Raw genomic sequence first — 22,080 nt, 5'->3', positions numbered from 1 at the left:
TGGCACAAAGCTAGAACAGAACAAGTCAAATCAGACACAACGACGGCGATGATTTGGAGGCCTGAGGGCGTTTGACAGTGCGGATGGCCAGAGGTGGCCTACGATGAGACGGCAACAGAGGCGGTGCTGTGGCGTCATGGAGGAGATCGCCAATGGACGACCGTGGACATCGGAAAAGATGGAGATAGAGGTAGCGCTTGTGTGTTGGTATCCGCTGGAAGTGGATGAAAATTCTGGTGTGCCAAGGGAGCATGAGATGACACGCGTGACAGTGGCCTGACATGTAGTGAGGACTGCGAGCGGCTCATGGCAGTGGCCGGAATGCTGCTGGGGTGGGCGACAAGGCAAGGAGGGAGAAGGAGGAGTAGGGCTTGGCGTGAAAGTGAGGGCAGTGAAGTGCAACGGCAAGACCCACAGCGCTGGAGTGGGTCGTGGTTGGTCAGTGGCTGGCCGGCGAAAGCAATGGCGCTGGAGGCGATGGTGTCTCATGGAGAGAGAAGAGGAGAGGCAGTATCAGTGTCGTCGGTGTGAGTGAATCTAAAGTGGGAAGAGAGGAGAGGCTTTGTTCGTCTCTCCTCTATGTTCGACGACGGCGGCGTGTCCCGTGGGAGAGGAGAGGGAGAAGCAGCGTGGGCGAGATCCCGACAGCATGAAGAGGAGGCGGCTGCGTAGTGGCGTTGTTGACCCCAACGGCGTCGGCGTAGAGAAGGGAGGGGGCAGCGACGCATGATTGCAGTGGTGGCATCAGGAGGAAGAAAAGAAAAGGAGCGATGACCAAACTCGACGAGGAGAGGAGCGTGAGAGGGAGGCCAATCGGCAATGTCCTTGGCGGTGGAGGAACTCCTTGAAGCCGAAGCCTCCTCCATGGAGCGTCCCAAAAACCGTCCCCCTTCATACGTCTACAATGCCCTAAAAAATGGTTGCTACATTAAAATGACAAAAATATCCCTTTTCCCCTTCTTAATTTCTCCTTTACCCTTAAATTATATTCGTATAAAACGTGTTATTGGCAGATGTATGCTAAGATACGCATCGATAAATTAAATACTACAGAAAATAACCATGCAGGGAAGATACCTTTAATTTGTGTGAGAATTTTGAAGTACCAGTGTGATAAATTTTAAAATTAATCAAGTAACTTAATCGACATGGCCATGTTAAACTTTTATACCAAGGCAAACATGAACCTAAAAGAAACATTAGTGTGATAATAAGTCCGTACTAAAATTAACAAGAATATCAGTGTTTCATAAATGACTTATCTCAATAGGCGTCATCAATTCAAGGGGCTTCTCCCAAGCAGATTGCCTAGTCTTCTTCTTATTATAAAAAAGAATAATGTATAAAACTAATGAAAGGACAAAGAATACCGTGTACTAATATGAGGCATAACAGGCATTTTAGTGGAACATTGACCTACATCGATTAAAGGAATTCTAACTCTGAATAATTTTAATTTACGATAATTTATCAAATGACGCAGGTAAAGATATAAATTTATCAAAAAACGTACATTAATTTGATATTTACTAAAGAACGTACCTTTTTAAGTGTATTTCCTATTTTATCATTATGATAAATCTGATTTTTTTCTTTTCACTGTCGTTTCTCATTCTCTCTTCTATTTACTTTCTCCTATGGATGCAACAAATCTCTTTCCTCTCTTTTTTTTTTCCCGTGAATACATGCATAACATAGGCATGATATATAAATCATATCAGACCCACAACGTTTAGAGTTTAGTTGATTTTTTGATAACATTAGAATACATTTGGAGAAGTCGAAATAATCAATAGATGATATATTTGAATTCTTTACAACCCTATAAATCAAGATAAACTGATCCATTATTTATTTCATCTTCTACAGAGGTGTAAAATTGTAATAATTATGAATTGGCAATAATCCCCATACGTGGGCCTGATATGAATCATATTTAAACTCCTTGCAACATCAGAAATTCACAAGAACTGAAATTGGTACAATCGGAGCTCTCTAGGTCCATCAATGAGTTTTGACCGAAACTCACTGATCGACCTAGAAACCTCATATTGCAGTCATTTCAGGTCATGTAGATTTCTAAGATTGCAAGGAGTCCAAATATGCACTTCATTGTTATTTTTGACATTCCTAGTGGTGGACCAGAGGTTTTGAAAAAATTAAATCTCTTTTTTTTGTTGTTGTTAGACCTGATATCTCCCCATATTAGACCCACATTAGGCCTGATATATGAGGAGATATCAGACCCACATTGGGCTCGATATATGGGGAGATATTATGCCCAATAACAAAAACAAAGAAAAAAAAGAGAGATTTAGGTTTTTAAAACCTCTAGGAATGCCGAAAATAATATTGGAGAGCATATTTGGACTCCTTGAAATTTTAGAAATCCACAGGATCTGAAATGACTGCAATTTGAGGTCTCTAGGTCGATCAGTGAGTTTCGGTCAAAACTCACTTATAGAACTAGAGAGCTCCGATTGCACTTATTTTAATTCCTGTGGATTTATGATACTGCAAAGAGTTCAAATATGCTCTTTATTATTATTTTCAGCATTCCAAGTGGTGGACTAGAGGTTTTGAAAAACCTAAAATGTATGAGGATTGTTTTACTGATTCTTTCTTATTATATTTTAACATCTTTTATAAGTTGAAATAAATAATAGATAGCATATTTAAACTTCTTGCAACATCAGAAATCCACAGAAACTAAAATGAGTGCAATCGGAGCTCTCTAGGTCAATCCGTGGATTTTGACCGAAACTCATTGATCCACCTAGAGACCTCAGATTGTAGTTATTTCAGGTCCTGTGGATTTCTAAAATTGCATGGAGTCCAAATATGCTCTCCATTGTTATTTTTGACATTCCTAGTGGTGGACTAGAGATTTGAAAAACTTAAATCTCTCATTTTTTTTCTTTTTTTGTTGTTAGGCCAGATATCTCCCTATATCAGACCCAAAAAATCCACAGGAACTAAAATTGGTGTAATCAGAGTTCTATAGGTCCATCAGTGAGTTTAACCAAAACCCACTGATGGACCTAGAGAGCTCCGATTGTAACTATTTCGGTTCCTGTAGATTTCTGATATTGCAAGGAGTCCAAATATATTTTCCATTGTTATTTTATGCATTCCTAGTGGTGGATCAGAGGCTTTGAAAAATCAAAAATGTACGGGGATTATTTTGCTAATTCTTTATTATTATATTTTAACATCTTTTAAAAGTTGAAATAAATAATAGATAACATATTTAAATTCCTTGCAACATTAGAAATCCACAGAAACTGAAATGGGTGCAATCGGAGCTCTCTAGGTCTACTAGTGAATTTTGATCGAAACTCACTGATCGACCTAGAGACCTCATATTGCAGTCATTTCAAGTCCTGTGGATTTCTTAAATGGCAAGGAGTCCAAATATGCTCTCCGTTGTTATTTTTGACATTCCTAGTGATGGACCAAAGGTTTTAAAAATTTAAATATCTCTTTTTTTTTGGCCTGATAATATCAGGCCACGTTGGGCCAGATATCTCTTCATATTAGGTCCAATAACAAAAAAAAAAAAAAAAAGATTTAGGTGTTTTAAAACCTTTGGTCCACCACTTGGAATGCCGAAAATAATAATGGAGAGCATATTTGGACTCCTTGTAATTTTAGAAATCCACAAGACCTGAAATGACTGCAATATGAGGTTTCTAGATTGATAAATGAGTTTCGGTTAAAATCCATTAATGGACCTACAGAATTCCAATTACACTCATTTCAGTTCTTGTGGATTTATAATATTGCAAGGAGTTCAAATATGCTCTTCATTATTATTTTCGGCATTCCTAGTAGTAGACTAGAGATTTTGAAAAACCTAAAACATGTGGGGATTATTTTATTGATTCTTTTTTATTATATTTTAACATCTTTTAGAAGTTGAAATAAATAATAAATAGCATATTTAAACTCCTTACAACATCAAAAATCCATAGAAACTGAATTGGGTACAATCGGAGCTCTCTAAGTCCATCAGCGGATTTTGATCGAAACCCACTGATCGACCTATAGATCTCAGATTGTAGTCATTTCAGGTCTTGTGGATTTCTAAAATTACAATGAGTTCAAATATGCTCGCCATTATTATTTTCGACATTCTTAATGGTGAACCAGAGGTTTTGAAACACCTAAATCTCTCTTTCTTTTTTTCTTTTTTTCTTATTGTTAGGCCTGATATCTCCCCATATCAAACCCATATTGGACCTAATATGGAGAGATATCAGGTTCAACGTGAGTCTGATCTCCTATGACAGGTTTGAAAAAAAAAAATTAATTAAATTTATTAAAAAGGTAGAATAGAAAAATCATTGTAAAAAAAATACGTTTTTTTTGTAAATACTAAAGTAATATGTAATTTTTAATAAATTTAAAAATCTAAGTACATTTGGGATAAATTATACTTTAGTTTAAGCAGCAAACTAACCATAATAGTAAACTTCATGAAAAGAAAACATAAAATAAGCACAATTAATAAGTCCACGTCTTTTTCTGTCAGCAACATTGTGCTGTTGCAATTGTTCTGTAGAAGAGGATTGTTCTCTACTCCGTAGAATTTGATTGTACTTTTTCATCAAAGTACAATATTCACATGACAACTTGATCACAGTCAAAGTAAACAAATAAAGGAAAAAAATTATAAAAAAATAACGAAAATCAGACTATATATATTATTTATTATTATTTTTTCATTCATCTAAATTATTAATATTACCTTGATCGGGGATGGGGAGGCAGCTACTTGTACCATGGAGAGCAACGATCTATATGAGTACTAAAGTACCAAGTGGAAAAATAAATATTAGGAAACACGTGAAAGGAAACCACGGAGTTGGAATTAATCCTAATAGATAGATATAACTAGAAGGTTAATTTGCTTTCTGAAGAGCATGATCCTAAATTTTTTTAATTGTTTAAATTTTGTAAAATTTAATTGAATACATATCCACAACATCAGTATATTACTAAGTTATATAATTATCTTTTACTTTGTTGTCAATATATTTTAAAATAATTAATTGATACATGTATTTAATTTTAATTTTTCCCCCTAAATTATTTTGAGATCCATTAAAATATATTATTTTTATTTCAAAGTTAGTTTAGTAGCTATAGCTTAAAATATATATAAATAATGCTGAATTAGGTACTTTAAAATATATATCTAAGAGACATGGCAAAAAGTAATTCCCTAATTGAAACAGTCAATTAACAAGCGTTAATATTTGTTTTTTAAATTTTAAAATAAAAATAGAATCATCTTTTTTTTTTTTGTATAATTTAAAGATAAACAATGACCATGTCAAATTAGTGCCCCTTTTAAGCTAAGCCATATCTCCTCATCAATCGCATTATATTAAGTTTTGGTTTAAAAAAAACTTGTGTTCATACATATATACATCGTTCAGCAGGCAAGTCATCGTCACTTTCTATATTAGTTTTAGCAGATACGATTAAATTGGATGATCTGCATGCAGGTTGGAAACTACTAATAACTATGGAAATCAATCTTGCGATCGACGTGAAAAAGGAACGTGTGATATTGGCGGAGTCAAATAGCGATTTTATAGACGTATTGTTTAGCTTTCTGACGTTGCCGCTGGGCACCATCGTCCGTATCCTCGAGAAGCAATCCTCCCTCGGCTGCATGGATCGCCTTTACGACAGCGTCCAGAAACTAGATATCGATTACTTCAGCACAGAAGCCTGCAAAACGATGCTGCTGGCTCCGAGAAGCTTGTCTGATTTAAGATGCGAGGATCTAAAGATTCGCCCTAACGATTCATATCCACGAAGCATTTACATTTGCGAGACCCCGGATTGCTTCTACAGAGGAATCAAGGCTTGTAGCAGAGAACCACATACTATGTGTTCACAGTGTGGCCACACCATGACACATTATTATTCGTCGATTGATAGAATTGCATGTGAATTCCATGTGGACAAGGAAAAGGATCATATTATTGCTAAAGAGAAAAAGGAAGAAAATGGCGGCGTTTTTGTAGTAAAAGGGGGGAGGTTTCTGGTTACAGATGATCTATATGTGATGCAGAGCTCCACGAAGAATACTTTGGCAGAGATGAAAAAACATGGAATTGAAACTTTTGACAGCTGCCCCTTGGAGCAAAGGAAAGTGACGCTCCAAAGATCTACGGTACGTATATATATATATTTTTTAATAGATCTACTTATATAATTCTTGTAATTGAATTTGTTTCTGTAGGTTCTGGATATACTCAAAAACTCATTGGCAGGATCCAAAACTGTATTGACAAATGTTTTCCTGAAAGAGAGGAAATTAGAGCAAAATGGCAATGGTGAAGCAGCACTTGAGGAAATCTCTAGAAATATATCCCCACTATCTCATTTAAGGAAATCTAGACCTCAACAAATAACTGTCAAGTTACAACGGAACAAAACTAATGGCGATATTGTTTATGTTGAAGCGGGAGCGGATCTTGTAGATTATCTATTTAGTTTTCTTACACTTACTTTGGGGTCTGTGGTGAATCTATCAGATGGGGTCTCTGGCATCGGAAGCATTGACAATCTATATCAAAGTGTTCGAGAATTACATTACTTGTATAAATGCATCAAATCAAAGCAGTGCTTATGGGATCTTACACTTCCAATTGTGGCCTCCCACTATCGTTCTGATAATCAACTATTAAAAATAGGAGAAGACTATTGGTTTTATTTAAGAGTCTTCCCTCGAGGAGCTGCTTCCAACTCTGAAATGTCAATGATGACACTTGTTGATCCTAAGTCTCCCGTTTGTGATTCAAAAGGTACAGGGAGATTTATGAAAGGATCGAATAAGTTTTTAGTAACAGACGCAATGTGTGTTTATCCTTTTAGATGTTTAACAGCGTGGGATATTATGAAAAAATCCAACATTTTGCACTTGGACGATATGGAAGAAGAGACGATTACATTAGGAGAAGCAGAGGTACGCAATAATCTTATCTTCCTTTCTGATTTAATAATTGAATTCTTCTTTTGTTAATGTTTTCATTCCAATTAGTCATTTATGAATATTAATTTTTAAACACAATATTCAGTAATTGTTTTTTAATAAATTAACATTTATTACTTTTGGGCATTGAATTGAATAAAAGCAACACTTACTCTTACATTAAATTATATATATATATATATATAGGACCCATTGATAATAATCATTCTCGTTTTTTTTTGCATTTCCTTTTATTATAATTCTTTAGTTCTATTCTAATTATTGATTTTTTTATATGTAGGGTTTGAAACTTTTGAAAGCAAGTTTATTATCGAATATGAATTTGACGAAGGCTTTTTCTTCCAACACAAGTACCAAAGAGTTCAAATGAATATGCATGTCATATGCATAGGAAAGAAATAAATAAAAACTATTGTACTGGTCAAAAATTACATTGTTAGCATACTTTTGGGGTTCAACTTTTAATATGCCATCTCAACATGTATTCATTTTTTTTTCCGTGTCATTGGTCCAAGTAAATTCCAATTTTTTTGTTTCGCCTTCACTACGAATGGGATATCCATAGTGGTCATGATTGTCCATGTAGGTGTAGCCTTAAAATTGTTGTCGGACATTTATCTAGATTAGTTGAAGGAGTTTAAATTGGTCAAATGGATGGATGATTCAAATTTACAATGGATAATTCACTTATATTTTCAGACATGAGTTACATGCACATGGATTATCTCAATGCCACAGCTGCTGTCCCAGTTCAATTGGCTGGGCCTGTGAAATCATAAACACTATAAAATCATAGCCACCGTAAACGAAAATTTTAATTTGCAGCAAATTAAATCACCACTGCCATGACTGGAATCTCACGGCCAAATCGCAATTAGATTGAGTTCCGGCCACAATTCAAATTAAATCACAGCTTGACTGCAGATCATAGCCACGGTGGGCGCATTGCTATACTATGATCTGATTGTGAATCTATCTTTAGCCTCTTTTATCCTCTCTTAGCTTCCCCTTCCGGCTTCTCCTTCCCCTACTGATGAGATGTTTTATGGCAATTTACTAAAAGGTTATACTCTGATAAATTTAATTTTTTTTCTTTTCTATGTTATATTTCTTTCTTTTTTTTTTCTCCTATGCATGCAACTTAATTAAAAAATCGATTTTTTAGCTGATTCTTCTAAAGATATTTTAACACCTCTGAGAAGTCAAAATAAGCAATGGATAATACTATTTAACTTCTTACAACCTCAGAAATTTATAAAAACTGAAATGAGTGTAATCGGAACTCTCTAGGTCCATCAATGAATTTTGGTCAAAACTCATTGACAGACCTAGAGAGCCCTGATTAGGTCAAAATTCACTGATGGACCTAGAGAGCTTCGATTACTCCCATTTCAGTTCCTATGGATTTCTAGGGTTACAAGGAGTTTAAATATGCTATCCATTGTTTATTTCAATTCTTCTTGGTGATGTTAAAATGTAATAAGGAAAAATCGTCAAAATTTTCCACGTTGGGCTTGATATGAAATCATATCAGGCCGAACGAGCTTAGAGAGATCCAATTGCACTCATTTTAGTTCTTGTGGATTTCTATGGTTGTAAGGAGTTCAAATATGTTATCCATTATTTATTTCGACTTCTCAGAGGTGTTAAAAATGTAATAAGAAAGATTTATTAAAATTCTCCACATTGGACCTAATATAAAATCATATCAGGCCCAATGTGGAGAATTTTGAAAATTCTTGTTTATTACATTTTAACACCTCTGTGAAGCTAAAATAAACAATGGATAACAAATTTGAACTATTTGCAACCCAAGAAATCCACAGGAACTAAAATGGGTGCAATTAGAGCTCTTTAGGTCCATCAATAAGTTTTAACCAAAATTCACTGATGGACCTAGAGAGTTCTGATTGCACCCATTTCAGTTCCTGTAGATTTCTGGGGCTGCAAGGAGTTCAAATTTACTATCCATTATTTATTTCAGCTTCTCAGAGATGTTAAACATATCTTTAATAGAATCGATAAAAGTGAGGAAAGAAAAAAGAGGAGAGGAAAGAGAAGAGATGTTGTATGTATAGGAGAAAAGAGAAAAGAGAGAGAAATGACAGAGAAAAGAAAAAGAAAAAAGTAAAATTTGTCAGAAGGGTAGAATGGGAAGAATATTATAAAAATGTATGTCCTTTGATAAATACCAAAGTAATATGTGCCTGTTGATAAATTTAAAAACCTAGACATACCTTTTTGTAAATTGTCGAAATTTACCACCACAATTTGATGGATCTCCGTCAGGCGCAGCCTCGACTACAGCATTCAAGTGTGCCCGATTACCGTGGTGCTGCAAATGGGGACATGCGCCTGACCTCTCAATCGTTGCACGAGCATGCTCACACGATTGTCGTGGTGCTGCAAATGGGGACATGCGCCTGACCCCTCAATTGTTGCACTAGCATGCTCATCCTGAGTCATTTTAAAATTAATTAACTAATAATTCTCATCCTAGATAGTAAAAATTAAGAAATAGAAAAAATTAGTCATATTATTAAATTTAAAATTGATATTTAAAAATACAAAGTAAGAAACCCTAAACTCTAAATATAAAAGGAAAAAAATACCAAATTACCCTAAAAGTTATAAACAAATAAATATATATAATCTAACATCCTCCCTCAAACTTACGATGCTACAGCTAGAAGCATTGAGGATTTTTTCAAATAAGAAATGAAGTGTGAAGCGGAATGTGACTTGGTAAACATATCAACAATTTGCAGCTCTGAAGAAACAAAAGACAATGTGATGGTGTCAATCTGAAGATGTTAACGCGTAATGTGACAATCAATTTCAATATGGTTTGTCTGCTTGTGAAAAACTGAATCGCGTGTAATTTGAATAGCACTCTGATTATCATAATATAACAGAGTAGGTTGATGAATAGAGATACCAATATCCGCAAGCAACCAACACAACCAAATTATATCACAAGTAATTGAGGTCATGCCATGATACTCAACTTCTGTGGAAGATCTAGAAATAACATCTTGCTTCTTACTCTTCCAAGAAATAAGGGAATCACCAAGAAAAAATACTGAAGCCAGTGGTAAATTTATGATCCGTAGGATCACCAACTCAATCCGCATTAGAGTATGCATGCAGTTCAAGAGATGAAGTAGAAGGAAATAAAAGGTTTTTTTTAAATTGAGTGCCCCGAAGATATCTGAGAATACGAAGAACAACAACCCAATGAACTGTAGTTGGTGCAGCGACAAATTGACTAACCACATGAACATCGCAATATCTGGACGAATCATGTTAAGATAAACCAAGTTTCCAACAATAGTTCTATATAAACTAGGATCCGATAAAGATGAGTCATCAAATGGAGAATATCAAGTATTAGTCTCAATAGGAGTATCAACGACTCTATTATCAATAAGACAAGGACGCTCAAACAGATCAGATATATACTTTGGCTGGGATAAAAAAATAATCTTACGGAGAATAAACAACCTCAATGCCTAGAAAGTAGTGTAATATACCCAAGTCTTTCATAGCAAAACAATGAGCCAACTCATACTTTATGGAAGAAATTCCATCATAATCATCACAAGTAATAATCATGTCATCAATATATATTGATAAAAGAATACGACTTGTACTCGTACATCTAACAAACAATGTTGAATCATGATTACTAGGATGAAAACCAAGCAAAGTAATCATTGTAGAGAACTTCTCAAACCAAGCACGAGGTGCTTGTTTGAGACCATAAAGCGCTTTACGAAGCCTGTAAACTTCACCAGGTTGGTGTGAAATACCAGGATAAGGTGTTATATAAACTTCTTCATGAAGATCACCCTTTAGAAATGCATTTTTGACATCCATTTGAGATATTCTTCATCGACAAGTAGAAGCAACAACAATCAAAGTACGAACAATCATCATTTTTGTAATAGGAGTAAATATTTCTTCATAAATTCATGTCATACTCCTGAGAATAACCTTTAGTAACAAAAGGAGCTTTGTATCGTTCGATAGATTCATCAGATTTAGTTTTGATCTTATATCCAACGAGAACCAATAGTGTGTTTTCTTGATGGCAACAGAGTCAAATCCCATGTATGAGTCTAATGTAAAATAGTTAGTTCCTCAGCCATAGCACTCTGCCAAAGTGGGTTACAAACAGCTTCTCTATAGGGTACAAGCTCAGAAGACAATGAATATATGCAATAAATGAAGTAAAAGAATAAGAATAACAAGAGTAAGCAAAATTTGGTAGTTTAGTAGACTTACGAACACGAGTAGATTGACGACGGTGGAGAGAAAGATCATTCGTAATCTCAGGAGATGATTGGATAGTGGTAAAAGGAGCATGTGGAGTAGATATCTCAGAAACCAAAGTACCAAATTTAGTTAGCTACCAGTAGGAGCTATGGGTGAAACTTCCTCAATGTTGGTATTGAAAGGATCAATATAAAGCAGATCCGACTTTCTCATATTATGTGAACTAGCTGGAATAGAAAAGAATAGAATATGTTCAAAAACACAACATGATGAGAGACATACACTTTTTGACTAACGGGATCAAAACAACGATATCCTTTTTGAGTAACATCATAATCCAAAAAGATACAAAGAGCAGACCGAGAGGCTAATTTATTACACTCGACATGTGGATGAAAGACAAAGTAAGTACAACAAAAAACACAGAAAGAGAAATAGAGAGGAGAATGCCCATACAATTTTTCAAAAGGTGACAAACCTAAATTGTGTGAGGTTAGAATTCTATTAATTATGTGAGCAGTGGTAAGGATTGCTCCCCCCAAAAGGTACTAGGAACACTACAGATAATAAAAATGAACGGGCTATTTCAACAAAATGCCTATGTTTTCATTCAGCCACACCATTCTGTTCAAGAGTATCTGTACAAGAGGTTTGATGAATAATACTATCAGAATAAGTAATTGTGAAAAATGATTTGAAGTGTATTCACCTCCCCCCCCCAAATCATAACGAAAACACTTTATGATACTACAATGTTTAGTTTTACAATAGCTTTGAAGTTATTGAAAATGGTAAAATAATCAGACTTGTGTTTCATAAGATAGAACCAAATGTAGTGAGTGCAATCAATAAACGAAACATAATACCTTAACCCCTCTTTTGTAGGAATAGGAGAGGGTCCCTACATGTCAGAATGGATAATATCAAATGAAGCAGAGGAAAAAGAAAGACTTTTAGAAAATGGTAAGACAGAAAATTTGGCTAGTTTATAACCACTATAATCAGAAATATCAAAACTTTTTAAATGTCCTAATACTCCTGTAGAAACTAAAAACTGCAAACAAGATAAACATGACCTAAACGAGAGTGCCATAAATAAAAATTAAAAATTAGAAGATGAATGACTCAGATGAAAAGATGATAAATCCACACTCGAAAGTACAACTTCTGGTACTTTGAGTTGATCTAAAACATAGAGTCCTCCTTGCCTACGACCTGTCTCAATCAATCTATGAGATTATGGATCCTTAACATAACAACTGGACGAAAAAAAAGAGACTAGCTAGGTATCCAGACTCACATAATTGACTAATAGAAATAAGATTTAAAGCAAAACTCAGAATATAATAAACATCAATAAGAGATAAACAAGATGTAACAATTAAACCGACACCTACTAATGACATAGGAGTACCATCAACAGTCATAATAGATATACATGAACAGGGAGAAAAAGAAACAAAATATTATAAATTAGATGACATATAATGGGAGACAGTAGAGTCCAAAATCTATAAGGATGAAGATATAGTTGAAATACCAGACGATGACAAACCTATATGAGGGGAAGCTGACTTGGCAGAGGATTGTGAATCATGGAACTGTTGAAACTACTCCGACATATATGAATCATATTTCTATGAAGTATCTACACGACCAGACATGATGATAGAATGAATAATGCTCAAAATAACTAAACTGTAAGGATACACATCTGTACAATCCGTAAAAATTGGTGTCAAGACGAACCGTGGTAAATTCGAGGCAGAAAATGATGTCAGACGTAGAAATCGACAGCATAAGGCATCATTGTCGAAATTAGTAAAAAGGACGTCAATGCCAAAATCGGTAACACAAGGCATTGTCACTGAAATCGTCAGAAAAGAGCATCGGCGCCGAAATCGGCAGGACAGGACGTCGGCGTTGAAATTGACAGAAAAAATGTTGGCGTAAAAATTGGCAGCATAGGGTGTTAGCGTCAAAATCAACAGAAAAAAATGTCGATACCGAAATTGATAGTAGTAGTAGGATATGACAGCAATAATAGGAAGTAATAACAGGGGCGACAAAAAAATTAGGTTAAGAAGGAGAACCGAAAATGTAATTATTTAATCTTGATTACATTATTACCTTTGTTAATATAATGTACGTAATCTTTGATTACAAGGGTCATTATGTTCTTTTATTTGGTGTACATTATTTTTTATAAGGAATGTAATTCGTATTATTATAAAATGATAAAAATATCCTGCGACTTCTACCGAGGCCGCTGCACCTCTGTCGGCGGGTGGCGACCGGATGCCGGCGGGCGGTCGGTGGCGGGCGGTCGGCGACTAGCGGGCGATCGCTGATGACGGGGGGAAGCGGGCGGGCGGGAGGCCGGGGGGCGGCGGGTGGGCGGCAGTTGACTAGGGATATATTCGACATTCAAATTGTAGTTAAACAGTGACTTCGTAATATAATCGGATTACATAGTATTTACTTTGTAATCCAAATTACAAAATTTACTACCTTTTGTAATCGAGATTATATTATATTATAAGTTTAAAGTTAAACCAAATAAAATAATTAACCTTATAATATAATCCTGATAATATTATAAGGTAGATTATATCCTATCAAATGGAGTCATGGTGGTTTGAGTCTTGCAACTATAATTTTTTAAAACAAATAGAAAAGGCGGAGTAGATGGTGAGCAGTGTCCGTCTCATCTAATAGTATATATCAATTTTTTTAATATATTTTTAATAGTTACATAACTTATTTATTTTATTAGATTTAGATAACTAATTTCACACACTCTCTCTATATAACATATCTTTTTCTTCATACGTAATATCTACTTTTCATTATCTAATGTCTATCTGTATTTATATTTAATTCCCTCTATATTCATGGGACTAGAGGGCCGCTGATATAATGGTTCTATATTTTTTCATTACTCATTCTCTTTATTTTTTTCTTTCTCCTAAATTAAATGATATTTTAATATTTAAAAAATAAATTTTATTTTTTAAAATTTATATAAGTATTATTTATAAAATGAAATTTAAGGAATAAATAGGATAGTTGATATAAAAATTTTATTCATAAAATATAGAAATTAAAATAAATTTTATGCTTAAGATAAAAAAAATGCTTTTAGCGAACATAATCGAGCGCCCATTGAGGGAGTCGTAAGGGGAATTAAGGAAGAAATATACTCTAGAAGGAAGACTATATAGTTTAATAAAATAAAGATAATAACTTCGGGCTTGAATATAATTATATTCATTTTAACTTATATGTCAGATCTGTTAATACTTGGTTATAAATGCTCAGGCAAAATACCCTAAACCCTATATCGTTCTGACGTTACGTGAGTGACCGTTGGTTGGTGATATTAAACTTGGATGATTTTATATTACCCAAATTTATATTTTTTTTATCTCACTTATCTACATCTAACAATTTTTCACTCTTTCCTTTTTAATTACAATAATTATTATGATATTAATTTTTAAAACCAACGCTAGAGTAGTATAACTACTACAACATAGTAGCTACTATAAATGAGTAGCAATTAGTAGCAATTATAATATCTAGCAGTTAATGTGTAGTAGCTACTATAACATGTAGCAATTAATAGCTGCTACAACATAGTACCTGCTACTGTGTAGTAGCTGCTACAACGTACAGCTGCCACAACATAGTAGTTGTTGTGATGTGTAGTAGTTACTATGAGTAGTGGCTACAACTATAATTATTTTTCATGTTATGATATATATGGTTTTGTAGCTGCTACACAGTTGTAGCAGCTACAAAACCATAACTGCTATAACATGTAGAGCTACTACAATTTTGTAGCAAACTTATGAAGATCATAACATTTGACTCGGATATCATAATGAGATAATATTTTTTTTTTAAATCGAAACTCGTTCAGAGCTCTATAATGAAAAAAAACGTTTATTCTAATATCCAAGTCAAAAGTTATGATTTTCGAAAGTTTGCTACACAGTTGCAATAACTTTGTTCGTAGTAGTTTTAATAGCTATGCAACCATAGCTGCTACAACATGAAAAACAATTATAGTTGTAGCAACTACGAAATAATTATACTTGTAGCAGCTACAAAACTGTAGTTGTTACAATTATGTATGAGGTAATGCATGTATCAGATACATGCATGTGTCAGAAGAGAGACGATGCATGCATATTGTACTCAAAGGATAGATGTGTGATTTTTTAAATTTTGATGGGGCACTGCTATGGTAAAAAAATTAAAAAAAGTGACGGGGCATTGCTATGGTGAAATCGCTCACCTGATTTTGACTGTAACAATTTTTTTTTACTGTAGCAGTGACAGACATTAAGTTTGTGTTGTAGCAGCTATGATTCCGTAGCTGCTACAACATGGTCATGATGTGTTAAGTTTATGTTGTAGCAGCTATGATTTTGTAGTTGCTACATGATGCGGTGATAAGGAGGGGCCCACCCTGTGGAGGACCGTTGCCACGGTGGAGGTCAAAGTCAAGGCGGTCAACACTCCGATATCATCGGCCAGTCGACCTGTGGGTCGCCCGACCGGGAGAAAGGGTGGTCGATCCGACATCACCTCTGGCTCGGCACTGAGTCGAGCAGCCGACACTCAATAAAGGAGTGCCAAAGATATGTGCAAGGTAGGTCGAGCGATAGGATTCGGGACATGTGCAGCGGGATATCAGCCGAGCGGATGAGACACAGGTGCGGTGGAGTGCTAGCCAAGCGGACGGGTGTACCCGGTCTGCTAAGTAAGGGCTGAGCGGCATGCCTGCTCGGCCTAACGACAGATCCATAGTGCCATCCTTTTGGGAGTTAGTGTCGCTGACAGTCGGTATGGTCAGACAGAAGATCGTACGGCGGAATCTTCCACTGTCACTTCAAAGATATGCTTGTCATGTTAAGATACTGTGCCAGTGATACTTTACTGACAAGTCTTTTCAGGGAAAACTTGAGAAGCGTGCACACACGCTATAGGAGCTCTATATAAAGGGGGGGTCCAAGCATCGGCGGAGGTATGCACAATACACTATTATTGCTACTGTTCATTCTTGTTCTTGTTGCTCCGTTTCTCTACATCGCCGGTGACTGACTTGAGCATCGGAGGGCCAACACCGAGGACCCCTTCCCTGGCTCAACACTGACGTGAGCTGTGTTGCAGGTCGAAGCGGAGTCTATAAGCGGTCAGCAGGAGCGCCACATCCCCAGCATTCCGTCTCTTCAACTTTCAAACATGATCATATTTGGTACCATCTGTGGGAATGTAGCCTGCATTCGAGTTGAGAAGATGGAGGACGCTAGACGGCTCACTATAGTGATGCTCACCAAGGAGGAGCTCGACATGCTCGTGCAAGCCCGAGTGGCAAAGATAGTCGAGCAGCAGCAACAGGTGTTAGCCGACCAACAAGCTCAGCAGCTGGCGACGTCGGCCGCAGGAGGCCGAGCTGGACACGAGGATCGACTGGAGCAAATTTTCATCTGGGGGCAAAATAGAGAGCCGCCCTGTTGGTTGCTACTCGGAAAACCTATAGGTTCCACTGTACAAAATTTTTGTACAAAGGTCTGAACCTTTTCCTAGCTACCATGTGTTCTTTTAAATTAAACTTTGGATCGCCTGCGGAACTTTACACGTTTGATCCAAAACTTAATCTATTTGTTCTTTTAGGTTTTGACTTGGATCTCCTGCGGAACTTAACACGTTTGACCCAAGTCTCCTTAAGTTATTAATTCCATTAAATATTAATTTCCATAAAAGGTTCCCAGTACTGACGTGGCGAGGCACATGGCCTTCTTGGATATGGGAGCAACCACCACCGACTAGACAAAACCTTTAATAGAAAGTTAATATTTAATTTCCTAAAATAACTTTAGGTTAACCAAAGAGAACAATCAAATCACAAGGAAAAGAAAAAAACAAAAGAACACAACTTCGAAAAACCATATTCGAAACACTAGAACGTAAGCCTCTTGTATTTGGTATTATTTCCATAAATAACTAGCATGATGCGGAAATAGAAATTACTAGTTATACCTTGTAGAAAAACCTCTTGATCTTCTACCGTATTCCTCTTCTTATCCCGGACGTCGTGTGGGCGACGATCTTCCGAGACGAGAACCACCACGCACCTTCTTCTTCTCCAAGCAAGGTTCGGCCACAAGAAGAACCACCTCCAAGGAAGAAGAACTTGATCACCACCAATACTCCAAGGGATCTTCAAGATGAGGCTTCCTCCTTTTCTTCTTTTCCTTCCTAGGTCCGGCCACCAACAAGAACTCCAAGAGATGTATGGTTCGGCCACCAAAAGAGAAGAAGGGAGAAAGGCTAGGGCCGACCACAAGAAGAAGAAAAGAGGGAGAAAAATAGAATAGATTCGTTAGCCTTGAAGCCTCCTCTACCCCTCTTTTATAATCCTTGGTCTTGGCAAATAAGGAAAATTTAATAAAACTTCCTTAATTCTTTTGCCATGAAAAGGAAAAATTATTTAATTAAAATAATTTTCCTTCTCCAATTTATTTGGCCGGCCACACCATAGAATTTCCAAACAAATAAAATTTTAAACATCAATTAAAACTTCCTTATTTGCTTCCGGAAATTTATAAAAATTTCTCAATAATTTTTATCCCTTCATGATTGGTTTATAAAAAGGAAATTTAATAAATTAAAATCTTTCTTTTAAACATGTGGATAAAAAGAAAGTTATCTCTAAAAATTAAAATCTCTTTTAATCTACAAATAAGGAAAGATATCAAATCTTTTCTTAATCTCTTGTAGAAACTTATAAAAGAGAATATTTAATTTTAAACTTTCTTTAAATCATGAACATGATTTAAAAGGAAAGTTTTCTTAAAATTTAAAATCCTCCTTTAATCAACAAATAAGGAAAGATTTCAAATTTTAAACTCTCTTTTAAACATGTAGATGATTTACAAATAAGGAAAGTTTTTACCAAAAATTAAAACCATCCTTTTAAACTACAAATAAGGAAAGAGATTAATCTCTTCTCTTAATCTTTTGTAGAAAGCTATAAAAGGAAAATTTTAATTTTTAAACTCTCTTTTAAAAACATGATATCCACATAAGAAATAATTTTAATAAAAATCCTTTTTAATATTCTAGTGGCCGGCCACCAACTTAACTCATCCACTTGGTCTTGGCCGGCCCTAGCTTGGGTTCCAAGCTAGCTTGGCCGGCCCCATTGGATGGGTAAGAAGGTGGGTATGCGGTGGGTATAAATCTCTATATACTAGAGGCTACGATAGGGACCGAGAGGAGGAATTGGTTTTGGTCTCCCGATAAAATTAAGCATCCCGTGTTCGCCCCGAACACACAACTTAATTTTATCAATAATAATTCATTCCACTAGAGAACTATTATTGAACTACCGCACCAATCCCAAATTACATTTTTTGGGCTCCTTCTTATTATGAGTGTGTTAGTCTCCCTGTGTTTAAGATAACAAATGTCCACTAATTAAGTAAGTTACTGACAACTCACTTAATTAATATCTAGCTCCAAGAGTAGTACCACTCAACTTCATTGTCATGTCGGACTAAGTCCACCTGCAGGGTTTAACATGACAATCCTTATGAGCTCCTCTTGGGGGCATTCTCAACCTAGATTACTAGGACACAGTTTCCTTCTATAATCAACAACACACACTATAAGTGATATCATTTCCCAACTTATCGGGCTTATTGATTCATCGAACTAAATCTCACCCATTGATAAATTAAAGAAATAAATATCAAATATATGTGCTTGTTATTATATTAGGATTAAGAGCACATACTTCCATAATAACTGAGCTCTTTGTTCCTTTATAAAGTCAATATAAAAGGAACGACCTCAAATGGTCCTACTCAATACACTCTAAGTGTACTAGTGTAATTATATAGTTAAGATAAACTAATACCTAATTACACTACGACCTTCCAATGGTTTGTTCCTTTCCATCTTGGTCGTGAGCTACTGTTTATAATTTATAAGGAACCAATAACATGATCTTCTGTGTGTGACACCACACACCATGTTATCTACAATATAAATTAATTGAGCAACTACATTTATCATAAATGTAGACATTTGACCAATGTGATTCTTATTTCTAGATAAATATTTATACCAAAAGCTAGGCTTTTAGTATACATCCTAACAATCTCCCACTTATACTAAAAGACTAAGCTGCTGCTGCCATACATCTGATTCCCATGCCTTTCAAAAAGCTCTTGCCTTAAGGACCTTAGGTTATCATCTGATGCAATCTAGGCGGCAACAACTTCTCCTCGTTTATACGATTTCTCGTATTGGGTGGTACTTGCGCTCTATTGTGTTTACTTGCCTTATAGACTTATGGTTTCTTCGAGTTTGTTACTGCACCAACATTATTACAATAAATTGTAATAATCTTTGGACAAACCAGAAATCATATCTAAATCTATCTTGAGGTTATTGAGTCATTCAGCTTTTATGGCTACCTTAGAGGCTTACCATATACTAAGCTTCTATGGTGGAGTCCAGATAAACACCTATGCTTATCACTCTTCCATAGTCATGACTTTACCTCCAAAAGTAAACACAAAACCCCGAGGTTGACTTAATATTGTCCCTATCCAATTGGAAGTCAAAATCCATGCAACCCACAGGGACCAAAATAACTGCCTTGTAAACTAGCATATAATCTCTAGTGCCTCTAAGGTACTTATATGCTTTACTGCAGTCCAATGTCCTTGTCTTGGGTTACTTTGATATCTGCTAACTATGCCCTTGGCAAAATAGATTTCTGATCTCGTGCATAGCATACATTAGGTTGTCTAACTGCCGAAGCATAAAGAACTGCCTACATGTCCTCAATCTCCTTTGATGTCATTGAAGACATCTCTTTAGATAAAGACACTCCATGCTTAAAAGGTAAGAAACCTTTCTAGGAGTCTTGCATGCTAAAAACGAGCAAGGATTTTTTCGATGTATTAAACTTGGGATATATCTATATATATATTTTTCTTGCGATCCCTTATTACTTTGATCAAAAATATATATATTCTCCCAAGTCCTTTATATCGAATTATTTGGACAACCATACCCTTACTTCTGACAACATTTTGATATTGTTTCCAACTACCAAGATTGTTATCTACGTATAGTACAAGAAACACCACCACGTTTCCATCACACCATTTGTATACACAAGACTTATCCGTTTACTCAATAAATCCAAAGGTCTGGATTACTTTGATAAACTGGATGTTCCAAGACCTTGAAGCTTTGCCTCAGTCCATAGACTAATTGAGCTTTCACACAAGATGCTCTTAGCCCTTTGTAATGAACCCTTCTGGTTTGCTTTATGTGGATGCTATCTTCAAGACTTCCATTAAGGAATGCTGTCTTGTCATCCACTTGCCAAATAGATAAAAGAATCTGGATAGACTTAAACATGGCTACCAGTGAAAAAGTTTCCTTTTTCATCAAGCCTTGCTTTTGAAAGTTTCTACCTTCCTGTCTATCCCTCTTTTCCTATTATAGACCTTTTTACACCCAAAGGCTTTTACACCATTTGGTGTTTCTACAAGCTTCCAGATTTTATTAGAATACATATATTCTAATTTTGTTATTCATTACTCTTTGCCAAGATGTTGCATTTTTATCTTGGAGTGCTTCGTCATATGTCCGGAGATCAGGTTCATGTTCTCTAGGGATCAAGTCAAAAAACTCTCCCAAAACATGAATCCTTTTAGGTTGCTTATCAACCCTCCCACTACGACAAGGCACTTTCTGCAATTGTGTATCATTTGTGATACGTGTTGCAGTTTCCTTGTGGTATCTCATCTTGTACAGTTGGTACTAGATTAGACATATCTTCTATTATTTCCTTAAGAACAAATTTTCTTATGGGCACATGGTTTATTACATAGTCATTTTCTAAAAATCGGTCATTGATAATGACCTTCTGATTTTTAAGACTATAAACCTACTTTTGTTTATCTAGGATAACTCACAAACAAGTGAACTCCTGCCCAACTTATCAGTGTCTCTCATGTGCTAGACCACCCAAATCCGAATATACTAGGCTTATGCCCATTCTGCAATTCTATGGGAGTAGAGAGTTCTGACTTTAGAAGGTATTATGTTCACTTCTGTTTCTAGTGTATATCCTTAAAACAAATTTGGTAATAACTCATCATCGATCTAATTATTCCATAAGAGCCTTATACCTTCCTTTTTCTACACCATTCTGTAGGGGTGTACCAGGTGTAGTTAGTTGGGATTGAATCCCTACTTTTGATAAGTGACTCCTAAATTCTCCCAAAAGGTACTTGCCACTACGATCTCACCGTAGTGTCTTAATACTTTTACTTTGACGTTTCTCCGCATCAGCCTTGTACGCTTTGAACTAATCAAAGTACTTAGTCTTGCGGCACATTAAGTAAATGTATTTGTATCTTGAATAGTTATCTATAAAATAGATGAAATATTCGATACTACCTCTTGCCTGGATAGTCATAGGATCACATAAATAAGAATGAACCAATTTCAACATATCTTTGGCTCCATACCCCTTAGACTTAAAAGCTTCTTGGTTATTTTTCCTTCTAAGTAAGACTCGCAGGTTGGAAAGATTTCCACTACTAATGAACCCAAAAGTTCATCAGCTACCGATGAATCCTACTCAAGTTAATATAACCTAGCCTTAGATGCCAAAGATATATTTGTTCATTTTCGAAGGTTGCTTCCTCTTAAAGTTAGAAGATGTGTTATAATTTCCATTTATTACA

General features: G+C 35.6%; 1 protein-coding gene across 1 annotated transcript; it reads left to right on the top strand.

Annotated features, from left to right (window-relative positions):
• The first annotated feature begins 5,533 nt into the window (after positions 1-5,533).
• Positions 5,534-9,439, top strand: LOC122035949. Its single transcript, XM_042595108.1, has 4 exons — positions 5,534-6,190; positions 6,260-6,824; positions 6,906-6,985; positions 9,302-9,439. The coding sequence occupies exons 1-4, from the start codon at positions 5,534-5,536 to the stop codon at positions 9,437-9,439; spliced, it is 1,440 nt and encodes a 479-aa protein (XP_042451042.1).
• Positions 9,440-22,080: the final 12,641 nt, after the last annotated feature.

This window comes from Zingiber officinale, unplaced genomic scaffold (genome assembly GCF_018446385.1).
Source record: "Zingiber officinale cultivar Zhangliang unplaced genomic scaffold, Zo_v1.1 ctg127, whole genome shotgun sequence".
NCBI lineage: Eukaryota > Viridiplantae > Streptophyta > Magnoliopsida > Zingiberales > Zingiberaceae > Zingiber > Zingiber officinale.
The sequence above is the reverse complement of the archived record's forward strand: the minus strand, read 5'-3'. Positions and strand labels throughout refer to the sequence as shown.

What these genes read in the sequence shown, in the direction of transcription:
- LOC122035949 (XM_042595108.1), top strand. Translation starts at nt 5,534, where the DNA reads ATGGAAATCAATCTTGCGATCGACGTGAAAAAGGAACGTGTGATATTG. An exon ending in TCCCGTTTGTGATTCAAAAG is followed by an intron (nt 6,825 to 6,905) that starts GTACAGGGAGAT and finishes GATGTTTAACAG; the next exon opens with CGTGGGATATTATGAAAAAA. An exon ending in TTACATTAGGAGAAGCAGAG is followed by an intron (nt 6,986 to 9,301) that starts GTACGCAATAAT and finishes GATCTCCGTCAG; the next exon opens with GCGCAGCCTCGACTACAGCA.